This window comes from Pristiophorus japonicus, chromosome 17 (genome assembly GCF_044704955.1).
Source record: "Pristiophorus japonicus isolate sPriJap1 chromosome 17, sPriJap1.hap1, whole genome shotgun sequence".
Taxonomy (NCBI): domain Eukaryota; kingdom Metazoa; phylum Chordata; class Chondrichthyes; family Pristiophoridae; genus Pristiophorus; species Pristiophorus japonicus.
Window position 1 is genome coordinate 56,867,832 of NC_091993.1, and position 26,777 is coordinate 56,894,608.

General features: G+C 49.5%; 1 protein-coding gene across 1 annotated transcript in view; it reads left to right on the forward strand.

Annotated features, from left to right (window-relative positions):
* The first annotated feature begins 2,610 nt into the window (after positions 1-2,610).
* psmd13 (proteasome 26S subunit, non-ATPase 13) overlaps positions 2,611-26,777 on the forward strand; it is a 58,502-nt gene continuing 34,335 nt past the window's right edge. Inside the window, exons 1-6 of the mRNA XM_070858744.1 lie at positions 2,611-2,761; positions 3,342-3,420; positions 8,946-8,980; positions 10,735-10,790; positions 19,904-19,947; positions 24,309-24,395. Coding sequence (XP_070714845.1) covers positions 2,664-2,761; positions 3,342-3,420; positions 8,946-8,980; positions 10,735-10,790; positions 19,904-19,947; positions 24,309-24,395 — 399 coding nt within the window. The 5' untranslated portion in view covers positions 2,611-2,663. The remainder of the gene's footprint in view (positions 2,762-3,341; positions 3,421-8,945; positions 8,981-10,734; positions 10,791-19,903; positions 19,948-24,308; positions 24,396-26,777) is intronic.

Below are 26,777 nucleotides of genomic sequence, written 5' to 3' on the forward strand. Positions count from 1 at the left end.
CCCCCCAACCCTGTGAACTTTTATCTTGTGCAGTAACCTTGTGGCATCTTGTCAAATGCCTTCTGGAAATCCATCTATCCTTGGCTCCCTCCTATTTCTCATCTATATGCTGCCCTTTGGCGATATCATCTGAAAACAAGGAGTCAGTTTCCACATGTACGCTGATGACACCCAGCTCTACCTCACCACCACTTCTCTCGACCCCTCCTCGGTCTCTAAATTGTCAGACTGCTTGTCCCACATCCAGTACTTGATGATCAGAAATTTTATCCAATTAAATATTGGGAAGACCGAAGCTATTGTCTTTTGTCCTTGCCACAAACTGCATTCCCTAGCCACTGACTCCATCCCTCTCCCTAGCATCTGTCTGAGGTTGAACCAGACTGTTCGCAACTTAGGCGTCATCTGTGACCCTGAAATGAGCTTCCAGCTACATATCCGCGGCATAACTAAAACCGCCATACAGAAGGGCAGGTATTACTACAGCCCTGTAAACCATGAGCTTGGTGGCAGTTTTGAGAGCCTGGTCTTCAAACACTCTTTTCCTCAGGCGGCCGAAGGTTGCACTGGCGCACTGGAGGCGGTGTTGGATTTCGTCGTCGATGCCTGCTCTTGTTGATAGGAGGCTCCCGAGATATGGGAAATGGTCCACGTTGTCCAGGGCCGCGCCATCGATCTTGATGACTGGGGGGCAGTGCTGTGCGGTGAGGACAGGCTGGTGGAGGTCCTTTGTCTTATGGATGTTTAGCGTGAGGCCTATGCTTTCGTATACCTCAGTAAATACGTCGACTGTGTCCTGGAGTTCAGCCTCTGAATGTGTGCAGACGCAGGCGTCATCCGCGTACTGTAGAGACTTGGACCACGTACAGTAGACACCTCAAGTTGCTGGAGAAATATCACCAACGGTGTCTCCGCAAGATCCTACAAATCCCCTGCGAGAACAGGCGCACCAACATCAGCGTCCTCATCCAGGCTAACATCCCCAGCATTGAAACACTGACCACACTCGATCAGCTCCACTGGGCAGGCCACATTGTCCGAATGCCGGACACGAGATTCCCAAAGCAAGTGCTCTACTCAGAGCTTGTTCACAGCAAGTGAGCCCCAGGTGGGCAGCGGAAACGTTACAAGGACACCCTCAAAGCCTCCCTGATAAAGTGCAACATCCCCACTGACACCTGGTACTCCCTGGCCCAAAGACCGCCCTAAGTGGAGGAAGTGCATCCGGGAGGACGCTGAGCACCTCGAGTCTCATCGTCGAGAGCATGCAGAAATCAAGCGCAGGCAGCGGAAGGAGCGTGCGGCAAACCAGTCCCACCCACCCCTTCCCTCAACGACTATCTGTCCCACTTGTGACAGGAACTGCGGCTCGCGTATTGGACTGTTCAAAGAACTCACTTCAGGAGTGGAAGCAAGTCTTCCTCCATTCTGAGGGACTCCCTATGATGATGATGATGATAAAACCACCTATTTCCACCTCCGTAACATTGCCTATCACCATCACTGCCTCAGCTCATCCGCTACTGAAGTCCTCATCCATGCCTTTGTTACCTCTAGACTTGACTATTCCAACGCTCTCCTGGCTGGCCTCCCACATTCTACCCGACGTAAACTAGAGGTGATCCAAAACTCGGCTGCCCGTGCCCTAACTCGCACCAAGTCCCACTCACCCATCACCCCCTGTGCTCGCTGATCTACATTGGCTCCCGGTTAAGCAATGCCTCAATTTCAAAATCTTCCTCCTTGTTTACAAATCCCTCCATGGCCCTCGCCCCTTCCTATCTTTGTAATCTCCTCCAGCCTCACAACCCCCCGACATGTCTGCGCTCCTCTAATTCTGCCCTCCTGACCATCCCTGATGACAATCGCTCCACCATCGGTGGCCGTGCCTTCTGCTGTCTGGGCCCCAAGCTCTGGAACTCCCTCCCTAAACCTCTCTCTCCTCCTTCAAGACGCTCCTTAAAACCTACCTCGTCGACCAAGCTTTAGGTCACCTATCGCAATTTCTACTTATGTAGCTCGCTGTCAAATTTGTCTGTTTTGTCTTATACACTGGGACGTTTTACTAAGTTAAAGGCGCAATATAAAGAAAATAAACACGTCCAATTACCAGAACAGCAGGGGCGGGGGCGGGGCCTGGGCCGAATTGACGGTTGCCAGGGCAGCGGGGCGGGGCCTGGGCCGGATTGACGGTTGCCAGAGCAGCGGGGCGGGGCCTGGGCCGGATTGACGGTTGCCGGGGCAGCAGGGGCGGGGCTAGGGCCGGATTGACGGTTACCGGGGCAGCAGGGGCGGGGCTAGGGCCGGATTGACGGTTACCGGGGCAGCAGGGGCGGGGGCGGAGCGTGGGCCGGATTGACGGTTACAAGGGCAGCAGGGGGCGGGATCAGGGCCGGATTGACGGTTGCAAGGGTAGCAGGGGGCAGGGCCAGGGCCGGATTGACGGTTGCCAGGTCAGAGGGGGCGGGGCTAGGGCTGGATTGACGGTTGCCAGGGCAGCAAGGGCGAGGCCTGTGTCGGATTGACGGTTGCCGGGGCGGGGCTACGGCCAGATTGACGGTTGCTGGGGCAGCAGGGGCGGGGCTAGGGCCGGATTGACGGTTACCGGGGCAGCAGGGGCGGGGCGTGGGCCGGCAGTTGGTGGGTGCCTGCAGTGCGGTAGAATGAAGGATCCGGTGGGCTTTCTACGGCGGCAGCAGGAGGCGGACAGCGGTGATGGGTCGGAGCGTTGGCAGCGGATGGAGACCTTCTACAACCGGAGGTAGGGCCCGGCTGCCCTGTGTGTGGGCCCCGTCTCCCGGGAGCCCGGCCCGCGAACGCCGAGTCACCGGGGCCTTGGCCTGGCGCTGCTCCAGAGTCCGTCCGTCCGTGCAGGCCTGGGCCTAGCTGTGGGAATGGCCCCAGGGATCAGGGCCCGCCCGGGAGCATCCTCACATGGCGAATGGAGGCCGGACCGCGAGGGGGTTACAGAGCCCCCCCACCCCTCTCCGAGATTACAGTGCCCCCCGGGATACATAGGCCCCCCTCCCTCGCGGGGTGGGGTACAGAGGGGCCGCCCCCCCTCCCTCGCGGGGTGGGGTACAGAGGGGCCGCCCCCCCCTCCCTCGAGGGGTGGAGTACAGAGGGGGGGGCGCCTCCCCCTTCCAGAACCCAGGGGTGCCGCCTCCCCCTTCCAGAACCCAGGGGTGCCGTGCCTCCCAGACCTCGCTTGTTTGAGCTGGAGTCTGTGACACAGTTCTTTGGACAAGCCCAGAAAGGTGAGCAGCCTCGCCTTCGACAGCGCCTTGTACAGTCTATGCCACTTCCTTAACGATGAACCCTTTCGTCTGCCTTCAATCCAGGCTCTGGCACCAGCTCACGGTGGAACTGCTGGAGTTTACGCTGATTCCATGTTTCCCATCTGGGGACACACTTTTACAGGTAGGTGAGAGAATTCAAATATTGTTACTTTCGACTAAATCTTCACAAACAAAGCATACATTTCATTAATACATGGTGTGGTGAAATAGAGTCGGGGATTTCGATGTCCTCTTCTGAAATGAAGTGGCAGGTTTGGATGCTGCAGTTGCAAAGCATAATGGGGAGTTAAATGTTTTGCCCTCCTTGAGTAAGCCTGTGTCACTTTACATCCTGCTCTGTGTCTGTGTCCAACTGAAGTTTTGGCTGACTTCTTGATTGTTTCCTAACCTACACTAAGATCCGCTCATTCATTGGCTCTCGATCTCCTAACACCTCTAATATAAAATTCTCATTCTCGTGTTTAAATCCTTCCATGGCCTCAACCCTCTGACTCTGGAACCTCCTCCAACTCTACAACCCGCTGAAGGGCAAATGCTCAACATTCATACACCCTCCAGGGAAAGGCATGGTGGAGATAGAAGAAGATTTGGGCATTCTAGTGCATCCATCCTTATGAGCAATGCTGTGCAGCGATAGCTAGAGCAAATAGGGTGTTGGTGTGTATCATTAGGACAATTGAGAAAAAGACGAGGCGTAATGTTTTGTCCTTGTACAAGACCGTAATCATGCTGCACTTGGAATACTGTGTCCAGTTTTGGTCTCCTGATATGGTGGGTGATACTGAGGCTCCGGAAAGGGTTCAGAAGAGGGCCACTAGACGAATTCCAAGTTGAAAGCATCTTCGTTATCGAGATAGGCTAAAAGAGTTGGGACTCTGTACCTTAGAGCCGCGTCGACTGAAGGGGGATCTATTTGAGGTTTATAAGATAATGAAAGGAATCTATGGTGTTCCAGCTGACAATTTATTTCAATTAAATAGTTTTGGCAGGACCAGGGGGCACAAATTTAAGTTGTGTAGGGCTAGATCTAGGCCCAACCTCCCCGTGCCTCGGCATGCTGCCGAACCTTGGCCGCCTGACCTCCACCCCCTTATCTCAGCCTCCCGATCCCCACCTCCCCTAGCTATCTCGGCCAGGCGTTTCCGGATTCTGCACGTTGGAAAGACGTTCATCAACGTGTTTCCGAATTCAGGACATCGCAAACATGTTCCGAAATCCGGAAATACCCGAAATCCGGAATGGCCTCAGTCCCGAGGTTTCTGGATTTCGGATGTTCAACCTGTATTCCCCAATCCCGTGAACTTTTATCTTGTGCAGTAACCTTTTATGTGGCATCGTATGGAATTCCTTCTGGAAATCCAAATACACCACATCCACTGGTTCCCCATGCCCTGCTCGTTACATCCTCAAAGAACTCCAGAAAATTTGTCAAACATCCTTTCATAAAACCATGCTGACTCTGCTTGACTGGATCATGCTTTTCCAAATGTCCCGCTACTGCTTCCTTAATAATGGACTCCAGCATTTTCCCAACGACAGATGTTAGGCTAACTGGTCTATAGTTTCCTGCTTTCTGTCTGCCTTTTTTAAATAGGGGCGTTACTTTTGCGGTTTTCCAATCCGCTGGGACCTCTCTAGAATCCAGGGAATTTTGGTAGATTACAACCAATGCATCCACTATCTCTGCAGCCATTTCTTTTAAGACCCTCGGCTGCTGATCAGCTCCGCTGGATAGGCCACATTGTCCGCATGCCAGACACGAGACTCCCAAAGCAAGCGCTCTATTCGGAACTCCCTCACAGCAAACGAGCCAAAAGTGGGCAGAGGAAACATTACAAGGACACCCTCAAAGCCTCCCTGATAAAGTGCAACATCCCCACCAACACCTGGGAGTCCTTGGCTAAAGACCGCCCTAAGTGGAGGAAGTGCATTGGGAGGGCGCTGAGCACCTCGAGTCTCATTGCCGAGAGCATGCAGAAATTAAGCGCAGTCAGTGGAAAGAGCGTGCGACAAATCTGTCCCACCCATCCCTTCCCTCAACGACTATCTGTCCCACCTGTGACAAGGACTGTGGCTCTCATATTGCACTTTTCAGCCACCTAACAACTTATTTTAAGAGTGGAAGCAAGTCTTCCTTGATTCCGATGGACTGCCTATGATGATGAAGAGGATGCAGACCATCAAGCCCAGGGGACTTGTCCACCTTTAGTCCCATTATTTTACCGAGTGATTGTTTTAAGTTCCTCCCTCTCAATAGCCCCTTGATTATCCATTATTGGGAAGTTTTTAGTGTCTTCTACCTTGAAGACCGATACAAAATATTTATTCATAGTCTCTGCCATTTCCCTGTTCCCCATTATTAATTCCCCAGTCTCATCCTCCAAGGGACTAACGTTTACTTTAGCTACTCTCTTTTTATATACTTGTAGAAATTCTTACTATCTGTTGTTATATAGTTTGCTAGTTTACTCTCATAATCTATCTTCCCTCTTTTATTATTTTTTTAGTAGTGTTTTGCATGAAACTATAGACCAGTTAGCCTAACATCTGTGGTTGGGAAAATGTTGGAGTCCATTATTAAAGAAGTAGTAGCAGAAGTTTGGCAGAAAAGAGCAAGTTTATTATTTAAATGGAGAAAGATCGCAAAGTACTGCAGTACAGTGGGACCTGGGGATACTTGTGCATGAAACTCATTGAATGGCGGTGCAGGCTAGAAGGGCCGAATGGCCTACTCCTGCACCTATTTTCTATGTTTCTATGTTTCTAAAAGGTTAGTATGCAGGCACAGCAAGTGATCAGGAAGGCCAATGGAATCTTGGCCTTTATTACAAAGGGGAAGGAATATAAAAGCAGGGATGTCTTGCTAAAGTTATACAGGATATTGGTGAGGCCACACGTGGAATACTGCGTGCAGTTTTGGTTTCCATTTACGAAAGGATATACTTGCTTTGGAGGCAATTCAGAGAAGGTTCACTCGGTTGATTCCAGAGATGAGGGTGTTGACTTATGAGGAAAGGTTGAGTAGGTTGGGCCTCTACTCATTAGAATTCCAAAGAATGAGAGGTGATATTATCGAAATGTATAAGATTATGAGGGGGCTTGACAAGGTGGATGCAGAGAAAATATTTCCACTGATGGGGGAGACTAGAAGTGGGGGCATAATCTTAGAATAACGGGCTGCCCATTTAAAACTGAGACGAGGAGAAATTTATTTTGTGAGGGTTGTAAATCTCTGGAATTTGCTGCCTCAGAGAGCTGTGGAAGCTGGGACATTGAATAAATTTAAGACAGAATAGACAATTTCTTAACCAATTAGGGGTTATGAGGAGCGGGCAGGGAAGTGGAGCTGAGTCCATGATTGGGTCAGTCAAGATCGTAGAAAACAGCGGAGCAGGCTCGAGGGGCCGTATGGCCTACTCCTCCTATTTCTTATGTTCTTATGTTCTTATTGCTGGTTTTTAAAAGTTTCCCAATCCTCTGGCATCCCATTAATCTTTGCCACTTTGTATGTCATTGGTTTCAATTAGATCCCATCCTTTACTTCCTTAGTTAGCCATGGATGGTTCTTCCTTCTCTCAAAGTTTTTCCTTCTCACTGGAATATATTTTTGTTGAGAGTTATGAAATATCTTCTTAAATATCTGCCACTGTTTATCAACTGTCTTGCAATTTAATCTATTTTCCCAGTCCACTTTTGCTAATTCTGCCTTCATACCTTTGTAGTTTCCTTTATTTAAGCTCAGGACACACACAAACATAGAAATTTACAGCACAGAAGGAGGCCATTTCGGCCCATTGTGTCTGCACTGGCCGACAAAGAGCCGCACGGCCCTCGGTCAGCAGCCCTAAAGGTTACATAAAAACCTATGAACAATGACGAAAAAGAGCACCCAGTCCGCCTCATACAATTGTGACACCTCTTATACTGAAACACTCTACACTCCACCCCAACCGGAACCATGTGATCTCCTGGGAGAGGCAAACACCAGATTAAAAACCCAGGCCAATTTAGGGAGAAAAAATCTGGGAAAATTCCTCTCCGACCCATCCAGGTGATCGAAACTAGCCCAGGAGATCATCCTGGCCGTATTCTATTCCCTGCAGAACTTACTATTATATCTGCGCCGTCCAACAAAAGGTCATCCAGTCTAATCCCAATTACCAGCTCTAGGTCTGTAACCCTGCAGGTTACTGCACTTTAAGTGCCCATCCAACCATCTCTTAAAAGTGATGAGGGTTTCTGTATCCACTGGTTTGAGATGCAACTTTCTTACCCTCCAACTGAATTTGAAATTCAACCATGCTGTGATCACTCTTTCCTAGGGGATCCTTTACCAGGAGATAATTTATTAATCCTGCCTCATTACACAGTACCAGATCTAAGATAGCCCGCTCCCTGGTTGGATCCACAACGTACTGTTCATGGAAACCATCCAGTATTCACTCTATGAACTCTTCCTCAAGGCTACCTTTGCCAATTTGATTTGTCCAATCAATATGAAGATTAAAATCGCCCATGATTATTGCCATTCCTTTTTTACAAGCCTCCGTTATTTCTTGATTCATACTCCGTCCAACAATATAGCTACTGTTTGAGGGGCCTATAGACTGTGCCCACCATTGACTACTTCCCCATATTATTTCTTATCTCCACCCAAACTGATTCTACATCTTGATCTTCTGAGCCAGTATCATTTCTCACTACTGCACTGATCTCATCCTTTATTAACAGAGCTAACCCACCTCCTTTTCCTTTCTGTCTATCCTTCCGAATTGTCAAATACCCCTGAATATTCACCTTGGTCTCTGTAATGGCTATCAGATCATACCCATTTATATCTCTATGTGCCGTCAACTCATCTATTTTGTTATGAATGCTGTGTATATTCAGATAAAGAGCTTTTAATTTTGTTTTTGTACCATTTTTCCCTGCTTTGACCCCACTTTCTGATGCACTCTTGTGTTTATACATTCTGATCTACATTGGCTCCTGTTCTGGCAACACCTCAATTTTGAAATTCTCATCCTTCTTTTCAGATTGCACCATGGCTTGGCCTCTCTCTGTCTCTGTAATATCCTCCAGGCCTTGGGGAAATCTGCACTCCGCCAATTGTGGCATCTTGCACCTCCCCAATTTTAATCACTTCACCATTGGCTGCCGTGCTTTCAGCTGCCTGGGCCCTAAGCTCTGGAATTCCCTCCCTAAACCTCTTTGCCTCTCTCTCCTCATTTAAGATGTTCCTTAAAACCTACTCTCTCTATCCTGGTATTTCCTTCTGTCGCTTCGGTGTAAAATTTTGCTCGATAATGCTCCTGTGAAGCGCCTTGTGATGTGGTGCTACGTTCAAGGCACTATATAAATACAAGTTGTTATTGATGTTGTTTGTAGGAAGTTATTAGTTTTGTTGGTAGAACCAGGAAAAGATTTACATGTTGGAATAACTTCACATCATTGTGTTTTCTTCAGGTTTTGATCATTATAAACAGCTTCTGCTATATACCATCGACGTTTAGTGACTCAATAGAAACAGTAACTGTACAAACGTGGCCGGCTGTGACAAGCATGCCTACAAAACAGTAATATTCACTCACATCAGATGTGTAGGCTCCAGATCTAACACTGCCTTTTGTCTCTTCTCTTTTACAGTTGTATGAAAACTTCATAAGTGACTTTGAGCACAGGTAAGCATTTGGCAAGATGACTAATACAGGCTTGGGACATGATTACTGTGCAGACAAGTCTGATTTAACCAGATCTGGAATGTGAGCTGTTTTTCTAAGGGTTCTAAAAACTGGGCTGAGTTTAGACGGTTGGAGTCTGCCCTGCTGACTAGAGGTACTGATGAGATTTAATGGGATCGTACTGACTTGAAGGTGTCAGTGTTGGATTGGTGCAGGGTGGACTGGGTGTTTACACATTGATCAGTGATATTCACCTCTGTTTAATGGGAGTAGAATGACCTCTGGAGATTAAAGGTAAAAGAGCACCAAGGGCATTGTGAATGTGACCAGTTGACAATTTTAACATGGCACTTAATACATATTCAAAATGAAAATAAAAGTGCAGGGAATAAACGGGAACATCGGAAGAGAGATAGGACAGATTAATGTTTTGGATAGAATCCTGTCATCCTACCTCTTCTTTAGCTCTTGTATTTGTTTTATTCATTCACGGGATGTGGGCGTCACCGACCAGGCCGGCATTTATTGCCCATTTCCTGTGAGAAGGTGGTAGTGAGTCACCTCCTTGAACCGCTGCAGTCCGTGTGGTGAAGGTGCTCCCACAGTGCTAATGAGGAAGGGGTTCCAGCATTTTATCCAGCGACGATGAAGGAACAATTATATATTTCTAAGTCAGGATGGTGTGTGACTTGGAGTGGTGTTCCCATGTGCCTGCTGCTCTTGTTTGACCATAGTGCACTTAATTTTGTCCCGGTTGATTTATAATTTCCCCTTCAAGTGTTGTTCCATCTTTTGTTCTTCCTTTGCTGTCCCCACTCTCTGCCCCCCAACCCCACCTCACCATTATGTGCAGTCCAGCCTGCAGTTCTGTACTAGGAGGTGCCCTGATGGAGGATGTCACTTTCTCCATCTCTTCAACTTAGATGAAATGGGAGAAAAACAAACTTTTGAATAAGGGAGTCGAGGGTTTTGGTGAACGGGCAGGGAAGTGGAGTTGAGGCCAAGGTCAGATCACCCATGATCTTATTATGGCAGAGCAGGCTTGAGGGGCCAAATGGTCGTCTGCTCCTATTTCTTATGTTTTTATGTTCTCCTGGCCCATGATTTGGATGCGATTGACAATACCTATTCCTTGAGGAGAAGCCGGCACGCAAAGGTCAGTTCAGCCTGTGATTGGAACTCTCCTCCTTCCTATGGATATCGTAGCCTGGTGGTTATGATACTGGATCGGCAACCTAGAGGTTGGGAGTTCAACTCACATCACAGCAAATTGTGAAACTGAATTCGTGGACAAGATGAAATGACCATCAAGTTGTCTGATTATTATTAAAAATGCAACTGGTTTGCTAATGTGCTTTAGGGGGAAGGAAGCTGCCACCTATCCAGTCTGACCTACATGTGATTCCAGTCCCACACCACATAGTTGACTGTTAATGTCCTCAGCACAACTAAGGATAGGCACTAAATAAATAAATGTTGCCCAAATCCCAAAACCAAATAAAATTCCCAGATGCACGCGCAGCACTCTATACTGCAGCTGATTTCCGAATACTCGATGCTGTCAGTGGTTGCATACGTGAGAGCTGCCCTTCACTTGAGTGCAAGCATTTAGCAAAATGGGCAGGGGGTTGGTTTGTGGCCAGTCTGAAGATTTTATTTCAATCTGGACTGAGATTGTATTATCCAATAGAGTACACAACACAGAAGGTTCACTATTACAGCACTGACACTGGAATCCATGTTTTCTCACACAGAATAAACCCCTTGTCCCTGGTGGAAATTATTCTACGCGTGGTTCGACAGATGAATGGTATGTTTCTGAACTCCACTTCGGTATATCTCTGTCCTGTCAGTTTATATTTTACCCTATCAAGCCCATAGTTTAAATATTTGAAACCATAATGTAAGTGTCATAAGTTAACAGAAATATTTCCTGAAGCCTAGCCCACAGCTAGTTGGAGGGAATGGAATGTTCTTTCACTGTGTTTGTTGTAACAGGCTGTAAGAGCCTACAGTGCCAGCTCAGGACCAAGTAAGAATAACAGGCATTAGTGTTACCCATTGATTTCAATGTACTGGGAGCATCATCATATCATAGGCAGTCCCTTGGAATCGAGGAAGACTTGCTTCCACTCTAAAAATGAGTCCTTAGGTGGCTGAGCAGTCCAATACGAGAACCAGAGTCCCTGTCACAGGTGGGACAGACAATGGTTGAGGGAAAGGGTGGGTGGGACTGGTTTGCCGCACGCTTTTTCTGCATGCTCTTGGCGATGAGACTCGAGGTGCTCAGCGCCCTCCCGGATGCACTTCCTCCACTTAGGACGGTCTTTGACCAGGGACTCCCAGGTGTCAGTGGGGATGTTGCACTTTATCAGGGAGGCTTTGAGGATGTCCTTGTAACGTTTCCTCTGCCCACCTTTGGCTCGTTTGTCGAGAAGGAGTTCCGAGTAGAGTGCTTGCTTTGGGAGTCTCGTGTCTGGCATGCAGACAATGTGGCCTGCCCAGTGAAGCTGATCAAGTGTGGTCAGCGCTTCGATGCTGGGGATGTTGGCCTGGTCGAGGACACTAACGTTGGTGTGTATGTCCTCCCAGGGGATTTGCAGGATCTTGCGGAGACATCGTTGGTGGTATTTCTCTAGCGACTTGAGGTGTCTGCTGTACATGGGAGCACGATGGTGTCAGCAACTGGAGGACTTTAAACTATTTGCACTCAGGACTAGCAACGTCTATTAAACATGTGATGTCTTCGTAAATTAATTTATATTGTCTGTACGTCTTGAATCTAGTTCACTGTATTAGAGGCAGACCCCTCACAGTAAGAGCTCCTGCCGCATCTAGAGCAGTGTTGTTCAATATGTTAAGCCACTGGCCACCTGTGGTTAATTGCAATCTTGATGTGGCTAATTACATTTCTGATTAGTGAATAAAAATGGGGATGCGTTTATTTGTACTGTAATAATGGCCACCCCTTGTCTCTGGTCCCCTTGGACGATAAGCCACACCCTGAAGTTTCTCTGGAATGTATAACTGGAACCGCCCAGCCCAAGTTCTCACTGACTTTGCAAATTGTAGAAGCCACAGAGAATAGATCTCCCCAGAAGCCACCAAGTGCTGCCGAAGTCCCTTACCCCAGCGCAGGTGGATCCCTCCCCCAGCCAAAGTCCCTTACCCTAACGCAAGGGCGTCCCTCCCCTGGCAAAGTCCCTTACTCCCCCACCCCGCTTCCCCACTCCTCTTCCCTCTTTCTCCCCCCCCCCGCCCCTCCAAACAGGCTCTCTTGCTTTCTCCTCCCCCGGCCGCTCGCCAGTTCTCTGCCTGCTGCTCTCTGCCCAACGGAGGTGGGGTGGGGGGGCTCGAGGCTCGGCGGGGGAAGGGAGTGCTTGGGTCTCGGTGGGGGGTGGGTGGCTCGGGGCTTGGAGGAGGGTAGGGGCTCGGCGGAGTGGGGGGGCTCAGTGGCTCGGTGCTCGGCTTGGGGGGGGGCTAGGGGCTCGGCCGGGGGGGAAGGGGGGGGAGATCTCGGTTCGGGGGGGGGGGGGGTGCTAGTGGCTTGGGGGGGCTTGGCGGCCCGGCCTGGGGGGGAGGTGCCACTAAATCACCGTGGAAATTAGGAACTCCAGAAACATGGGAATTGTCTCCAGGCTTCTGGCTGCTCAGTCAGGGGCTCAGTGGGCAACGTGGTCGGAATGATTCAGGTTCGGGACCACATTTCTGGTCCGGCACTTCTGGTTCGGACAGGAGGATCGGGGGCAGGGACTCCACAGCAAAAACACAGTACAAATAATCACTTTGTGAAAATGGAGTAATAGACACGTTGGTCCTGTGGTCCCAATACTCATTCGCACGGTGTGTGCATGTGAACTTTCACCTTTCTATGTTTGTTGGTAAGACGAAAAGCAGAGTGCGAGAGATTTTTGATTGTTGTGAGTTCTTTCCTTCCTTAGCAATTGGAAGGTGGTAGATGTTTAAGTAAATATACATACAAATTACATTTACCTGTTTTGTGTGAGAATATGTACACCGTTTTCTACTAAAATTAGTGGCTAAAACGGTATCTCCGTAACCTCACTGTTTGCTAGTCAGTGATTCCTATTCAATAACACTGTACTCGGGACCAAGTTTTAATGGCCAACTTTATATTTTATGACTATGCTGTTCCTGTTAAGTTAAAACAAAATATTTTTGAGCTTGTCGAGGTGAGGGATGTTAGTGCTAGGGAATGGAACTGTTCACATTTCAGGCACCCATTATCAGCACTGAGCAGTCCCAGGTCAGGTATAACATGGCCAGATGCAGCATAAAGCTCCCTCTACACTGCCCAATAACAAGCCTCAGCCTCACTCTCCGAGTGTCCCTTACTGCTCGAGTGTGACATTTCATTATATTTCATATAAATGTACAAACAATGACGGACCCTCTGGTCAATCGAGCCTGTCGTACACAGTTGTGATACCTTTACCCTACTCAAAACCATGTGAGCTCCTGGGAGCAGTGAAAAACCAGATTAAAAAATTCAGGTCAATTTGTGAGGGGAAAAATCTGGGAAATTCCTCTCTGACTCCGAAACTAGTCCAGGAGATCCACTCTGCTCCTGAGTTCCCTGCAGTACCTACCTTTTGTCAGAGGTGATCTCCACCTCAGCCAGAAACAGGTCCAGCTCTCGTTTGATCTGCGAATCAGCATCCACCGCAAGAGCTGGCAGATGATTCCAGGGGTCCACTATTCTGTGAAAAGAACCACCTCTTGACATCTAACTTAGATATAGCCTTATACAACTTAAATTTGTGACCCCTGGACCTCCCTAACCCATTGGAACAAACTGTCAATTGGATCACAATCCATTCCCTTCATTATTTTATAAACCTCATCAGATCATCGCATAAGTCTACACTTCTCTAAAGTGTAGAGTCCCAACTCTTCTAGCCTATCCTGATAACTTAGATGCTTTAGACTGGAATTAATCGAGTGACCCTCCTCTGCACCCTCTCCAAAACCTCAAGATCAGCCACCATGTGAGGAGACTAAAACTGGGCACAGTATTCCGTGTGAGGCCTGACCAAGGTCTTGTACAAGGACAAAATAGTGTGCTTTGTTTTGTACTTGGATCAGCCATCCTGAGACGTCTGTTTGAGATTGCAAATTAGTGCCGAATTGGAGATGGATTTTGCTGTAGGACTATGTCCACTATGAACTTGGATCCAAGCTCCTTTCATAGCCAACAGACAGTGGAGACTACCACCGAATGAGTCTGTATGAACCAGGTCCTAGAGGTGAAAGACCCATGTCTTAACTTATTGTTCTCCACCCCCCCCCCCCCCACCCCTCCAATTCACTGGTTCTTGTTATTTTTAAGTGAGGTTAAATCCTGTATTCATAAGGTTGAACCTAATACAACAACTTGCATTTATATAGCGCCTTTAACATAGTAAAACAACCCCAGGTGCTTCACAGGAGCCACACAAGGCAATATTACTAGGATAGATGACCAAAAACTTGATCAAAGAGGTAGATTTTAAGGAGCATCTTAAAGGAGGGTAGAGAGGTTTAGGAAGGGAATTCCTGAGCTTATGGCTTGGGCAGCTGAAAGCACAGCCACCAATGGTGGAGCAAATAACCTCGGGGCTGTGCAAGAGGACAGAATTAGAGGAGCGTAGCAATGGTGGAGGATTGTGGGGCTGCAAGAAGTAAGAGATAGGAAGGGGTGAGGTCATGGAGGGATTTGAGAACAAGGATGGAAATTTTTAAATTGAAGCTTTGCTGGACCGGTGCCGTAAGTGTTTCTACGGGAGCAATAATGGTTGGGAAAATAAACCTCCAGATCTTTCTGACATGATCTTTATTTTATCCCTTTACTCTCCTGAAGGGGCTGCCTGTTGCTCGTCTTTTGTCCTACAGGCACTCGTGGCCCTCCAGTATACCTCCCCGTGAGCCTTGACAGCGGACAAGCTGCAAGGCATCACAGCTGAGCCTCCACGAAGGTGCCAGCTATCCTGCAGGGTCACTGGATATCAGTTGGGCGTTGGAACCCTGGCGGACATAGAAACATAGAAAATAAGTGCAGGAGTAGGCCATTCGGCCCTTCGAGCCTGCACCACCATTCAATAAGATCATGGCTGATCATTCACCTCAGTACCCCTTTCCTGCTTTCTCTCCATACCCCTTGATCCCTTTAGCCGTAAGGGCCTAATCTAACTCCCTCTTGAATATGTCCAATGAACTGGCATCAACAACTCTCTGCGGTAGGGAATTCCACAGGTTAACAACTCTGAGTGAAGAAGTTTCTCCTCATCTCAGTCCTAAATGGCTTACCTCTTATCCTTAGATTATGTCCCCTGGTTCTGGACTTCCCTAACATCGGGAACATTCTTCCTGCATCTAACCTGTCCAGTCCCGTCAGAATTTTATGTTTCTATGAGATCCCCTCTCATTTTTCTAAACTCCAGTGAATACAAGCCCAGTCAATCCAGTCTTTCCTCATATGTCAGTTCTGCCATCCCGGGAATCAGTCTGGTGAACCTTCGCTGCACTCCCTCAAAAGCAAGAACATTCTTCCTCAGATTAGGAGACCAAAACTGAACACAATATTCCAGGTGAGGCCTCACTAAGGCCCTGTACAACTGCAGTAAGACATCCCTGCTGCTATACTCAAATCCCCTAACTATGAAGGCCAATATACCATTTACCGCCTTCGCCACCTGCTGTACCTGCATGCCAACTTTCAATGACTGATGTACCATGACACCCAGGTCTCGTTGCACCGCCCCTTTTCCTAATCTGCCACCATTCAGATAATCTGCCTTCGTGTTTTTGCTCCCAGCGTGGATAACCTCACATTTATCCACATTATACTGCATCTACCACGCGTTTGCCCATTCACCTAACTCCTTTTAGCGTCCTTCTCACAGCTCACACTGCTACCCAGCTTAGTGTCATCTGCACACTAAGAGATATGACATTCAATTCCCTCATCCAAATCATTAATGTATATTGTAAATAGCTGGGGTCCCAGCACTGAGCCCTGCGGCAACCCACTAGTCACTGCCTGCCATTCTGAAAAGGACCTATTTATCCTGACTCTCTGCTTCCTGTCTGCCAACCAGTTCCCTATCCACATCAGTATATTACCCCCAATACCATGTGCTTTGATTTTGCACACCAATCTCTTGTGTCAGACCTTGTCAAAAGCCTTTTGAAAGTCCAAATACACCACATCCACTGGTTCTCCCTTGTCTACTCTACCAGTTACATCCTCAAAAAATTCTAGAAGATTTGTCAAGCGTGATTTCCCTTTCATAAATCCATGCTGACTTGGACCAATCCCGTCACTACTTTCCAAATGTGCTGCTATTTCATTTTTAATAAGTGATTCCAACATTTTCCCGACTACTGATGTCAGGCTAACCAGTCTAGAATTATCCGTTTTCTCTCTCCCTCCTTTCTTAAAAAGTGGTGTTACATTAGCTACCCTCCAGTCCATAGGAACTGATCCAGAGTCGATAGACTGTTGGAAAATGATCACCAATGCATCCACTATTTCTAGGGCTACTTCCTTAAGTAATCTGGGATGCAGACCATCAGGCCCCAGGGATTTATCGGCCTTCAATCCCATCAATTTCCCTAACACAATTTCCCGCCGAATAAGGATTTCCTTCAGTTCCTCCTTCTCACTGGAAGCTTGGTCCCCTAGTATATCCGGAAGGTTATTTGTGTCTTCCTTCGTGAAGACAGAACCAAAGTATTTGTTTAACTGGTCCGCCATTTCTTTGTTCCCCATAATAAACTTGTTTTTTTTTTTCCTTCTGTAACCCTTTCCCTCGGCCCAAAGGTGCTAAGAGCAGTTATAGAACCCTAGTTGTGATTGGTAACTCAACACAGATCAGCCGTTGAACTGGGTGGTAGGAATGGGCAGTTCATCAAGTTATAGAAGGTGCATTAAATTCTGTACACATGAAAAACTGTCTCGCCAGGGGATAGCCTGATGGTTGTCCGGGTTGTACTGAGCCATGCGGACTACAAGGTCCCAGGTTTGATCACTGATCTGTGCCGTTAGCCCATCTGTGCTGTGGCAGTTGTTGTGGTGGAACAATTTGTTTTTGCTCCCCAAGGCAAAGGCCGCGGGGAGGGGAACTATCCTGAATTCCTGCTTTTCATAAGAACATAAGAATTAGGAACAGGAGTAGGCCATCTAGCCCCTCGAGCCTGCTCCACCATTCAAAAAGATCATGGCTGATCTGGCCGTGGACTCAGCTCCACTTACCCGCCCGCTCCCCGTAACCCTTAATTCCCTTATTGGTTAAAAATCTATCTATCTGTGACTTGAATAGATTCAATGAGCTAGCCTCAACTGCTTCCTTGGACAGAGAATTCCACAGATTCACAACCCTCTGGGAGAAGAAATTCCTTCTCAACTAGGTTTTAAATTGGCTCCCCTGTATTTTGAGGCTGTGCCCCCTAGTTCTAGTCTCCCGACCAGTGGAAACAACCTCTCTGCCTCTATCTTGTCTATCCCTTTCATTATTTTAAGATCACCCCTCATCCTTCCTTCTGAACTCCAACGAGTAAAGACTCAGTCTACTCAATCTATCATCGTAAGGTAACCCCCTCATCTCTGGAATCAGCCTAGCGAATAGTCTCTGTACCCCCTCCAAGGCTAGGATATCCTTCCTTAAGTAAGGTAACCAAAACTGCATGCAGTACTACAGGTGCGGCCTCACCAATACCCTGTACCATTGCAGCAGGACCTCCCTGCTTTTGTACTCCATCCCTCTCGCAATGAAGGCCAACATTAAATTCGCCTTCCTGATTACCTGCTGCACCTGCAAACTAACTTTTTGGGATTCATGCACAAGGACCCCCAGGTCCCTCTGCACCGCAGCATGTTGTAATTTCTCCCCATTCAAATAATATTCCCTTTTACTGTTTTTTTTTCCAAGGTGGATGACCTCACATTTTCCGACATTGTATTCCATCTGCCAAACTGTAGCCCATTCGCTTAACCTATTTAAATCTCTTTGCAGCCTCTCTGTGTCCTCTACACAACCCGCTTTCCCACTAATCTTTGTGTCATTTGCAAATTTTGTTACACTACACTCTGTCCCCTCTTCCAGGTCACCTATGTATATTGTAAACAGTTGTGGTCCCAGCACCGATCCCTGTGACACACCACTAACCACCGATTTCCAACCCGAAAAGGACCCATTTATCCCGACTCTGCTTTCTGTTAGCCAGCCAATTCTCTATCCATGCTAATACATTTCCTCTGACTCCGCGTACCTTTATCTTCTGCAGTAACCTTTTGTGTGGCACCTTATCGAATGCCTTTTGGAAATCTAAATACACCAAATCCATCGGTACACCTCTATCCACCATGCTCGTTATATCCTCAAAGAATTCCAGTAAATTAGTTAAACATGATTTCCCCTTCATGAATCCATGTTGCGTCTGCTTGATTGCACTATTCCTATCTAGATGTCCCGCTATTTCTTCCTTAATGATAGTTTCAAGCATTTTCCCCAATAGAGATGTTAAACTAACCAGCCTATAGTTACCTGCCTTTTGTCTGCCCCCTAAACAGAGGCATTACATTAGCTGCTTTCCAATCTGCTGGTACCTCCCCAGAGTCCAGAGAATTTTGGTAGATTATAACGAATGCATCTTCTATAACTTCTGCCATCTCTCTTAATACCCTGGGATGCATTTCATTCGGCCCAGGGGACTTGTCTACCTTGAGTCCCATTAGCCTGTCCAGCACTACCTCCCTAGTGATAGTGATTGTCTCAAGGTCCTCCCTTCCCACATTCCCGTGACCAGCAATTTTTGGCATGGTTTTTTGTGTGTTCCACTGTGAAGACCGAAGCAAAATAATTGTTTAAGGTCTCAGCCATTTCCACATTTCCCATTATTAAATCCCCCTTCTCATCTTCTAAGGGACCAACATTTACTTTAGTCACTCTCTTCCGTTTTATATATCGGTAAAAGGTTTTACTATCAGTTTCATTGTAATCCATAAATCCCTGCTAGAAAGTGCATGTCTGTGGAGGTTCAAAGAAAGAACTTGCTTTTCTATAGTGCTTATCATGACATCCGGATGACCCAAAATGCTTTACAGCCAATTAAGTACTTTTTTTGAAGTTTAGTCACTGTTGTAATGTAGGAAATGCTACAGCCAGTTTGCGCATAGCAAACTCCCACAAACAGCAATATGATAATAACTAGAAAATCTGTTTGTGATGTTGATTTGAGGGATAAATATTGGCCAGGAAACAGGGGGTGATCTCCCCTGCTCTTCGAAATATTGCCATGGGATCTTTTATGTCCACCTGAGCGGCCAGACTCGGTATAATGTTTCATACAAAGACCGCATCTCCGACAGTGCAGCGCTCCCTCAGCACTGCGCTGGAATGTCAGCCTCGAGTATGTAGTCAAGTCTGGAGCAGGGCTTGAACACATGACCTTTTGACCCACAGGTGGGAATGCTCCCACTGAGCCACGGCTGACACCAAGTGTTGGGTGAGGACAAGGTTGTGCTCGGCTCATGATGGAAAAGCCTGCCCATTCTTCCCACCATAGAATAAATTCCCTTCCGATGGTTGCTGGCAACTGTGGAACCTCTTTCCAGCGAAAGCTGGCACTTTCTTATGCTATGTTCTCAGGAGGGAAGGAGATTGTGGGGTAGGGGGCCTGAATTACCAGTGATGGGTAGGTAGTGACATGGTTTTGTATAAAAAAATCTTTCAGAAACTTATCTCGTTAGAGGGTGAAATGAGTCATTGTATCGTAAGAATGTCGAATGGTTTTATGTATAATTTCATCGCAATGAAATGGAGAGTTAAAGTGGCGGGGCACCAATGAAAGGCCAGATTGGTGCCTACCCTGTTAACTCGAGATTTGTACCTTGACTTCGATGTCTTTGTATTCCTTCCTCAGATGCACAAATGGCACTGAATCTACTGGAAAAGACATGGGAAAAGGTAAGCTGGAAAAGGCAGGATATTAAACAGCTTTAGTATTTTAATATCCAATTTGTAATGTACATCCTCATTAACCTGTACTTCCATTTGAAGCTTTCACAATCTGCAGATGTGTTCCATGGGAGCCAGTTGTGGGTCACGTTTCACGGGGACCAGGAGTGGGTCAGGTTTGGGTATGGTTTCACCAGGACTGGGAGTGGGTCAGGTTTGGGGACCGGGAGTGGGTCAGGTTTCACGGGGACCGGGAGTGGGTCAGGTTTCACGGGGACCGGGATTGGGTCAGGCTTGGGTCAGGTTTCACGGGGACCAGGAGTGGGTCAGGTTTCACGGGGACCAGGAGTGGGTCAGGTTTCACGGGGACCGGGAGTGGGTCAGGTTTCACGGGGACCGGGAGTGGGTCAGGTTTCACGGGGACCGGGAGTGGGTCAGGTTTCACGGGGACCGGGAGTGGGTCATGTTTCACGGGGACCGGGAGTGGGTCAGGTTTCACGGGGACCGGGAGTGGGTCAGGTTTCACGGGGACCGGGAGTGGGTCAGGTTTCACGGGGACCGGGAGTGGGTCAGGTTTCACGGGGACCGGGAGTGGGTCAGGTTTCACGGGGACCGGGAGTGGGTCAGGTTTCACGGGGACCGGGAGTGGGTCAGGTTTCACGGGGACCGGGAGTGGGTCAGGTTTCACGGGGACCGGGAGTGGGTCAGGTTTCACGGGGACCGGGAGTGGGTCAGGTTTCACGGGGACCGGGAGTGGGTCAGGTTTCACGGGGACCGGGAGTGGGTCAGGTTTCACGGGGACCGGGAGTGGGTCAGGTTTCACGGGGACCGGGAGTGGGTCAGGTTTCACGGGGACCGGGAGTGGGTCAGGTTTCACGGGGACCGGGAGTGGGTCGGGTTTCACGGGGACCGGGAGTGGGTCGGGTTTCACGGGGACCGGGAGTGGGTCGGGTTTCACGGGGACCGGGAGTGGGTCAGGTTTGGGTCAGGTTTCACGGGGACCAGGAGTCGGTCAGGTTTCACGGGGACCGGGAGTGGGTCGGGTTTCACGGGGACCGAGAGTGGGTCAGGTTTGGGTACTGTTTCACGGGGACCAGGAGTCGGTCAGGTTTCACGGGGACCGGGAGTGGGTCAGGTTTCACGGGGACCGGGAGTGGGTCAGGTTTGGGTCAGGTTTCACGGGGACCGGGAGTGGGTCAGGTTTGGGTCAGGTTTCACGGGGACCAGGAGTCGGTCAGGTTTCACGGGGACCGGGAGTGGGTCAGGTTTGGGTCAGGTTTCACGGGGACCGGGAGTGGGTCAGGTTTCACGGGGAGCGGGAGTGGGTCAGGTTTCATGGGGACCGGGAGTGGGTCAGGTTTCACGGGGACCGGGAGTGGGTCAGGTTTGGGTACCGTTACACGGGGACCAGGAGTGGGTCAGGTTTCACGGGGACCGGGAGTGGGTCAGGTTTGGGTCAGGTTTCACGGGGACCCGGAGTGGGTCAGGTTTGGGTACCGTTTCACGGGGACCGGGAGTGGGTCAGGTTTGGGTACCGTTTCACGGGGACCCGGAGTGGGTCAGGTTTGGGTACCGTTTCACGGGGACCAGGAGTGGGTCAGGTTTCACGGGGACCGGGAGTGGGTCAGGTTTGGGTACCGTTCACGGGGACCAGGAGTGGGTCAGGTTTGGGTACCGTTTCATGGGGACCAGGAGTGGGTCAGGTTTCACGGGGACCGGGAGTGGGTCAGGTTTGGGTACCGTTTCACGGGGACCGGGAGTGGGTCAGGTTTCACGGGGACCGGGAGTGGGTCAGGTTTGGGTACTGTTCACGGGGACCAGGAGTGGGTCAGGTTTGGGTACCGTTTCATGGGGACCAGGAGTGGGTCAGGTTTCACGGGGACCGGGAGTGGGTCAGGTTTGGGTACCGTTCACGGGGACCAGGAGTGGGTCAGGTTTGGGTACCGTTTCATGGGGACCAGGAGTGGGTCAGGTTTCACGGGGACCGGGAGTAGGTCAGGTTTGGGTACAGTTTCACGGGGACCAGGAGTCGGTCAGGTTTCACGGGGACCGGGAGTGGGTCAGGTTTCACGGGGCCCGGGAGTGGGTCAGGTTTGGGTACCGTTTCACGGGGACCAGGAGTCGGTCAGGTTTCACGGGGACCGGGAGTGGGTCAGGTTTGGGTCAGGTTTCACGGGGACCAGGAGTGGGTCAGGTTTGGGTACCGTTTCACGGGGACCGGGAGTGGGTCAGGTTTGGGTCAGGTTTCACGGGGACCGGGAGTGGGTCAGGTTTGGGTACCGTTTCATGGGGACCGGGAGTGGGTCAGGTTTGGGTACCGTTTCATGGGGACCAGGAGTGGGTCAGGTTTCACGGGGACCAGGAGTGGGTCGGGTTTCATGGGGACCGAGAGTGGGTCAGGTTTGGGTACCGTTTCACGGGGACCAGGAGTCGGTCAGGTTTCACGGGGACCGGGAGTGGGTCAGGTTTGGGTACTGTTCACGGGGACCGGGAGTGGGTCAGGTTTGGGTACCGTTTCACGGGGACCAGGAGTCGGTCAGGTTTCACGGGGACCGGGAGTGGGTCAGGTTTGGGTCAGGTTTCACGGGGACCGGGAGTGGGTCAGGTTTGGGTACCGTTTCACGGGGACCAGGAGTGGGTCAGGTTTCACGGGGACCGGGAGTGGGTCAGGTTTCACGGGGACCCGGAGTGGGTCAGGTTTGGGTACCGTTCACGGGGACCAGGAGTGGGTCAGGTTTGGGTACCGTTTCATGGGGACCAGGAGTGGGTCAGGTTTCACGGGGACCAGGAGTGGGTCAGGTTTCACGGGGACCCGGAGTGGGTCAGGTTTGGGTACCGTTTCATGGGGACCAGGAGTGGGTCAGGTTTCACGGGGACCGGGAGTGGGTCAGGTTTGGGTACCGTTTCATGGGGACCAGGAGTGGGTCAGGTTTCACGGGGACCGGGAGTGGGTCAGGTTTGGGTACCGTTCACGGGGACCAGGAGTGGGTCAGATTTGGGTACCATTTCACGGGGACCAGGAGTGGGTCAGGTTTCACGGGGACCGGGAGTGGGTCAGGTTTGGGTACCGTTTCATGGGGACCAGGAGTGGGTCAGGTTTCACGAGGACCGGGAGAGGGTCAGGTTTGTGTACCGTTTCATGGGGACCGGGAGTGGGTCGGGTTTGGGTACCGTTTCACGGGGACCAGGAGTGGGTCAGGTTTCACGGGGACCGGGAGTGGGTCAGGTTTGGGTCAGGTTTCACGGGGACCGGGAGTGGGTCAGGTTTCACGGGGACCGGGAGTGGGTCAGGTTTGAGTACCGTTTCACGGGGACCGGGAGTGGGTCAGGTTTCACGGGGACCGGGAGTGGGTCAGGTTTGGGTACCGTTTGACGGGGACCGGGCGTGGGTCAGGTTTGGGTCAGGTTTCATGGGGACCGGGAGTGGGTCAGGTTTGGGTACCGTTTCATGGGGACCCGGAGTGGGTCAGGTTTGGGTACAGTTTCATGGGGACTAGGAGTAGGTCAGGTTTCACGGGGACCGGGAGTGGGTCAGGTTTGGGTACCGTTTCACGGGGACCAGGAGTGGGTCAGGTTTCACGGGGACCGGGAGTGGGTCAGGTTTGGATCAGGTTTCACGGGGACCGGGAGTGGGTCAGGTTTGGGTACCGTTTCATGGGGACCCGGAGTGGGTCAGGTTTGGGTACCGTTTCACGGGGACCGGGAGTGGGTCGGGTTTGGGTACCGTTTCACGGGGACCGGGAGTGGGTCAGGTTTGGGTACCGTTTCACGGGGACCGGGAGTGGGTCGGGTTTGGGTACCGTTTCATGGGGACCAGGAGTGGGTCAGGTTTGGGTACCGTTTCATGGGGACCAGGAGTGGATCAGGTTTCACGTGGACCGGGAGTGGGTCAGGTTTGGGTACCGTTTCATGGGGACCAGGAGTGGGTCAGGTTTCACGGGGAGTGGGAGTGGGTCAGGTTTGGATCAGGTTTCACGGGGACCGGGAGTGGGTCAGGTTTGGGTCAGGTTTCATGGGGACCGGGAGTGGGTCAAGTGCTGATTACTCGATTTATACCAGGAAATTGGCAGAACAAGGGCTGATGGCGAGGGAGTGGAAGGTTGAGTGTTCGGAGTAATGTGGGTGGGTGAAGAGTGGCAAATGAGCAGGAGCAAAGAACTGTCGAGAGATCCAACGGGAATGGAGCATGACCTTCCTGTCGGCACACAGTTTTTTTTTATATATGTATCGATAAAGACTCAGATCATGCTCATATTATTAACTTGATTTCTCGATAGAAAACGGACCCGAGGTAAAATTTCCTTGGGAAGACAAAAGTCGCTCACTTGTTGCAGGAACTGAACACAGCCCTTTTGTCTTTAATCTGACAGGTGAAGAGTAATGATGAGGCACTGATCCTCTGCAGGACTGCCATCGCTGCCATTAAAATCAAAATTGGGGACCTGCAGGAAACCAAGGTAATAAACGATACGAGAATTCCACAGCGGGTGGCAGGACTGGAGGGAGAGCCAGTGATGGGTTTATGAGGGGAGTAAAATGTGTAGGAGTTGAAACGGGATATCATTGTCGGGTTCTTTGCTAATGAGATGTGTCTTAGCTTTTCAGCATGGACTATCTAATGGAAATACTGGTTGTGTATGGAAGAGCACAGCCAAGAGAGAGACACATAGTGAGAGGAAGAGACAGTGATTGGGTACAGTTCCACAGAAGTGGTTCAGGTTTGGATATGGTTGCACGGAGACCGGGAGTGGTCCATGTTTGGATATGGTTTCATGGGGACTGGGAGTGATTAGCGTTTGGGTACTTTCAGGTATAATATTATGCAAAGGAGTGTGGTGTCAGACGCAGCCACTGATATTTCTGCCTGTACAGGTACTACTTTCACCAGGTTGATGGCGACCAGGCACCACTTTGATAGCAAGAGAGGTGGAGCGGTTTAGGAGGGAAGAGTTTAGGGCCTAGGTACATAAGAACATAAAAACATAAGAATTGGGAACAGGAGTAGGCCATCTAGCCCCTTGAGCCTGCTCCGCCATTCAACAAGATCATGGCTGATCTGGCCGTGGACTCAGCTCCACTTACCCGCCCGCTCCCCATAACCCTTAATTCCCTTATTGATTAAAAATCTATCTATCTGTGACTTGAATACATTCAATGAGCTAGCCTCAACTGCTTCCTTGGGCAGAGAATTCCACAGATTCACAACCCTCTGGGAGAAGAAATTCCTTCTCAACTCGGTTTTAAATTGGCTCCCCCGTATTTTGAGGCTGTGCCCCCTAGTTCTAGTCACCCCGACCAGTGGAAACAACCTCTCTGCCTCTATCTTGTCTATCCCTTTCATTATTTTAAATGTTTCTATAAGATCACCCCTCATCCTTCTGAACTCCGAGTAAAGACCCCGTCTACTCAATTTATCATCATAAGGTAACCCCCTCATCTCCGGAATCAGCCTAGTGAATCGTCTCTGTACCCCCTCCAAAGCTAGTATATCCTTCCTTAAGTAAGGTGACCAAAACTGCACGCAGTACTCCAGGTGCGGCCTCACCAATACACTATACAGTTGCAGAAGGACCTCCCTGCTTTTGTACTCCATCCCTCTCGTAATGGAGGCCAACATTCCATTCACCTTCCTGATTACCTGCTGCATCTGCAAACTAACTTTTTGGGATTCATGCACAAGGTCCCCCAGGTCCCTCTGCACCGCAGCATGTTGTAATTTCTCCACATTCAAATAATATTCCCTTTTGCTGTTTTTTTTTCCCAAGTTTGATTACCTCACATTTTCCGACATTGTATTCCATCTGCCAAACTTAGCCCATTCACTTAGCCTATCTAAATCTCTTTGCAGCCTCTCTGTGTCGTCTACACAACCCGCTTTCCCACTAATCTTTGTGTCATTTGCAAATTTTGTTACACTACACTCTGTCCCCTCTTCCAGGTCATCTATGTATATTGTAAACAGTTGTGGTCCCAGCACCGATCCCTGTGGCACACCACTAACCACCGATTTCCAACCCGAAAACGACCCATTTATCCTGACTCTCTGCTTTCTGTTAGCCAGCCAATTCTCTATCCATGCTAATACATTTCCTCTGACTCCGCGTACCTTTATCTTCTGCTGAAGGCACGGACATGAATGGTGGAGGGATTCAAATCCAGGATGTGCAAGAGGCCAGAATTGGAGGAGTGCAGAGATTTCAGAGGGCTGGAGGAGGTTACAGAGATAGGGAGTGATTTGAACACCAGGATGAGAATTTTAAAAGCTAAGCGTTGCCACATCAGGAGCCAATGTAGGTCAGTGAGTACAGGGTTGATGGATGAATGGAAATTGGTGTGAGCTAGGAGAACAGAGTTTTGGATGAACTCAAGTTAATGGAGGGTACAAGGTGGGTGGTCTGTTGGATGAGCATTGGAATAGTCAAGTCTAGAGGTGACAAAGGCATGGATGAGGGTTTCAGCAGCAGATGAGCTGAGGCAAGGGCGGAGATGAGCAATGTTATGGAGGCAGGTGTAGGCGGTCTTGGAAGAAGATATGGGGTCGACAGTTCAGCTTGGGGTCAAATAGGACTCTTAAGGTTGCAGTACTGTACTGAGGGAGTGTCTTTCAGACGATACTTTATACTAACTTCCTGATCAAATTGATATAAAAAATCTTGTAGCGCAATGTGAAGAACAACAAAGTTATTTGCTGTCCTGGCCAATATTTATCCCTCAACTGACATCACTAAAATAGACTAACTTTGTTCCATTGTGTGCTGTTTGTGGGTCTCTGCAATGTGCAAATTAGTTGACATAACACTGATTACTTTTCTAGTATAACTGAAGTATTTTGGGTCTTA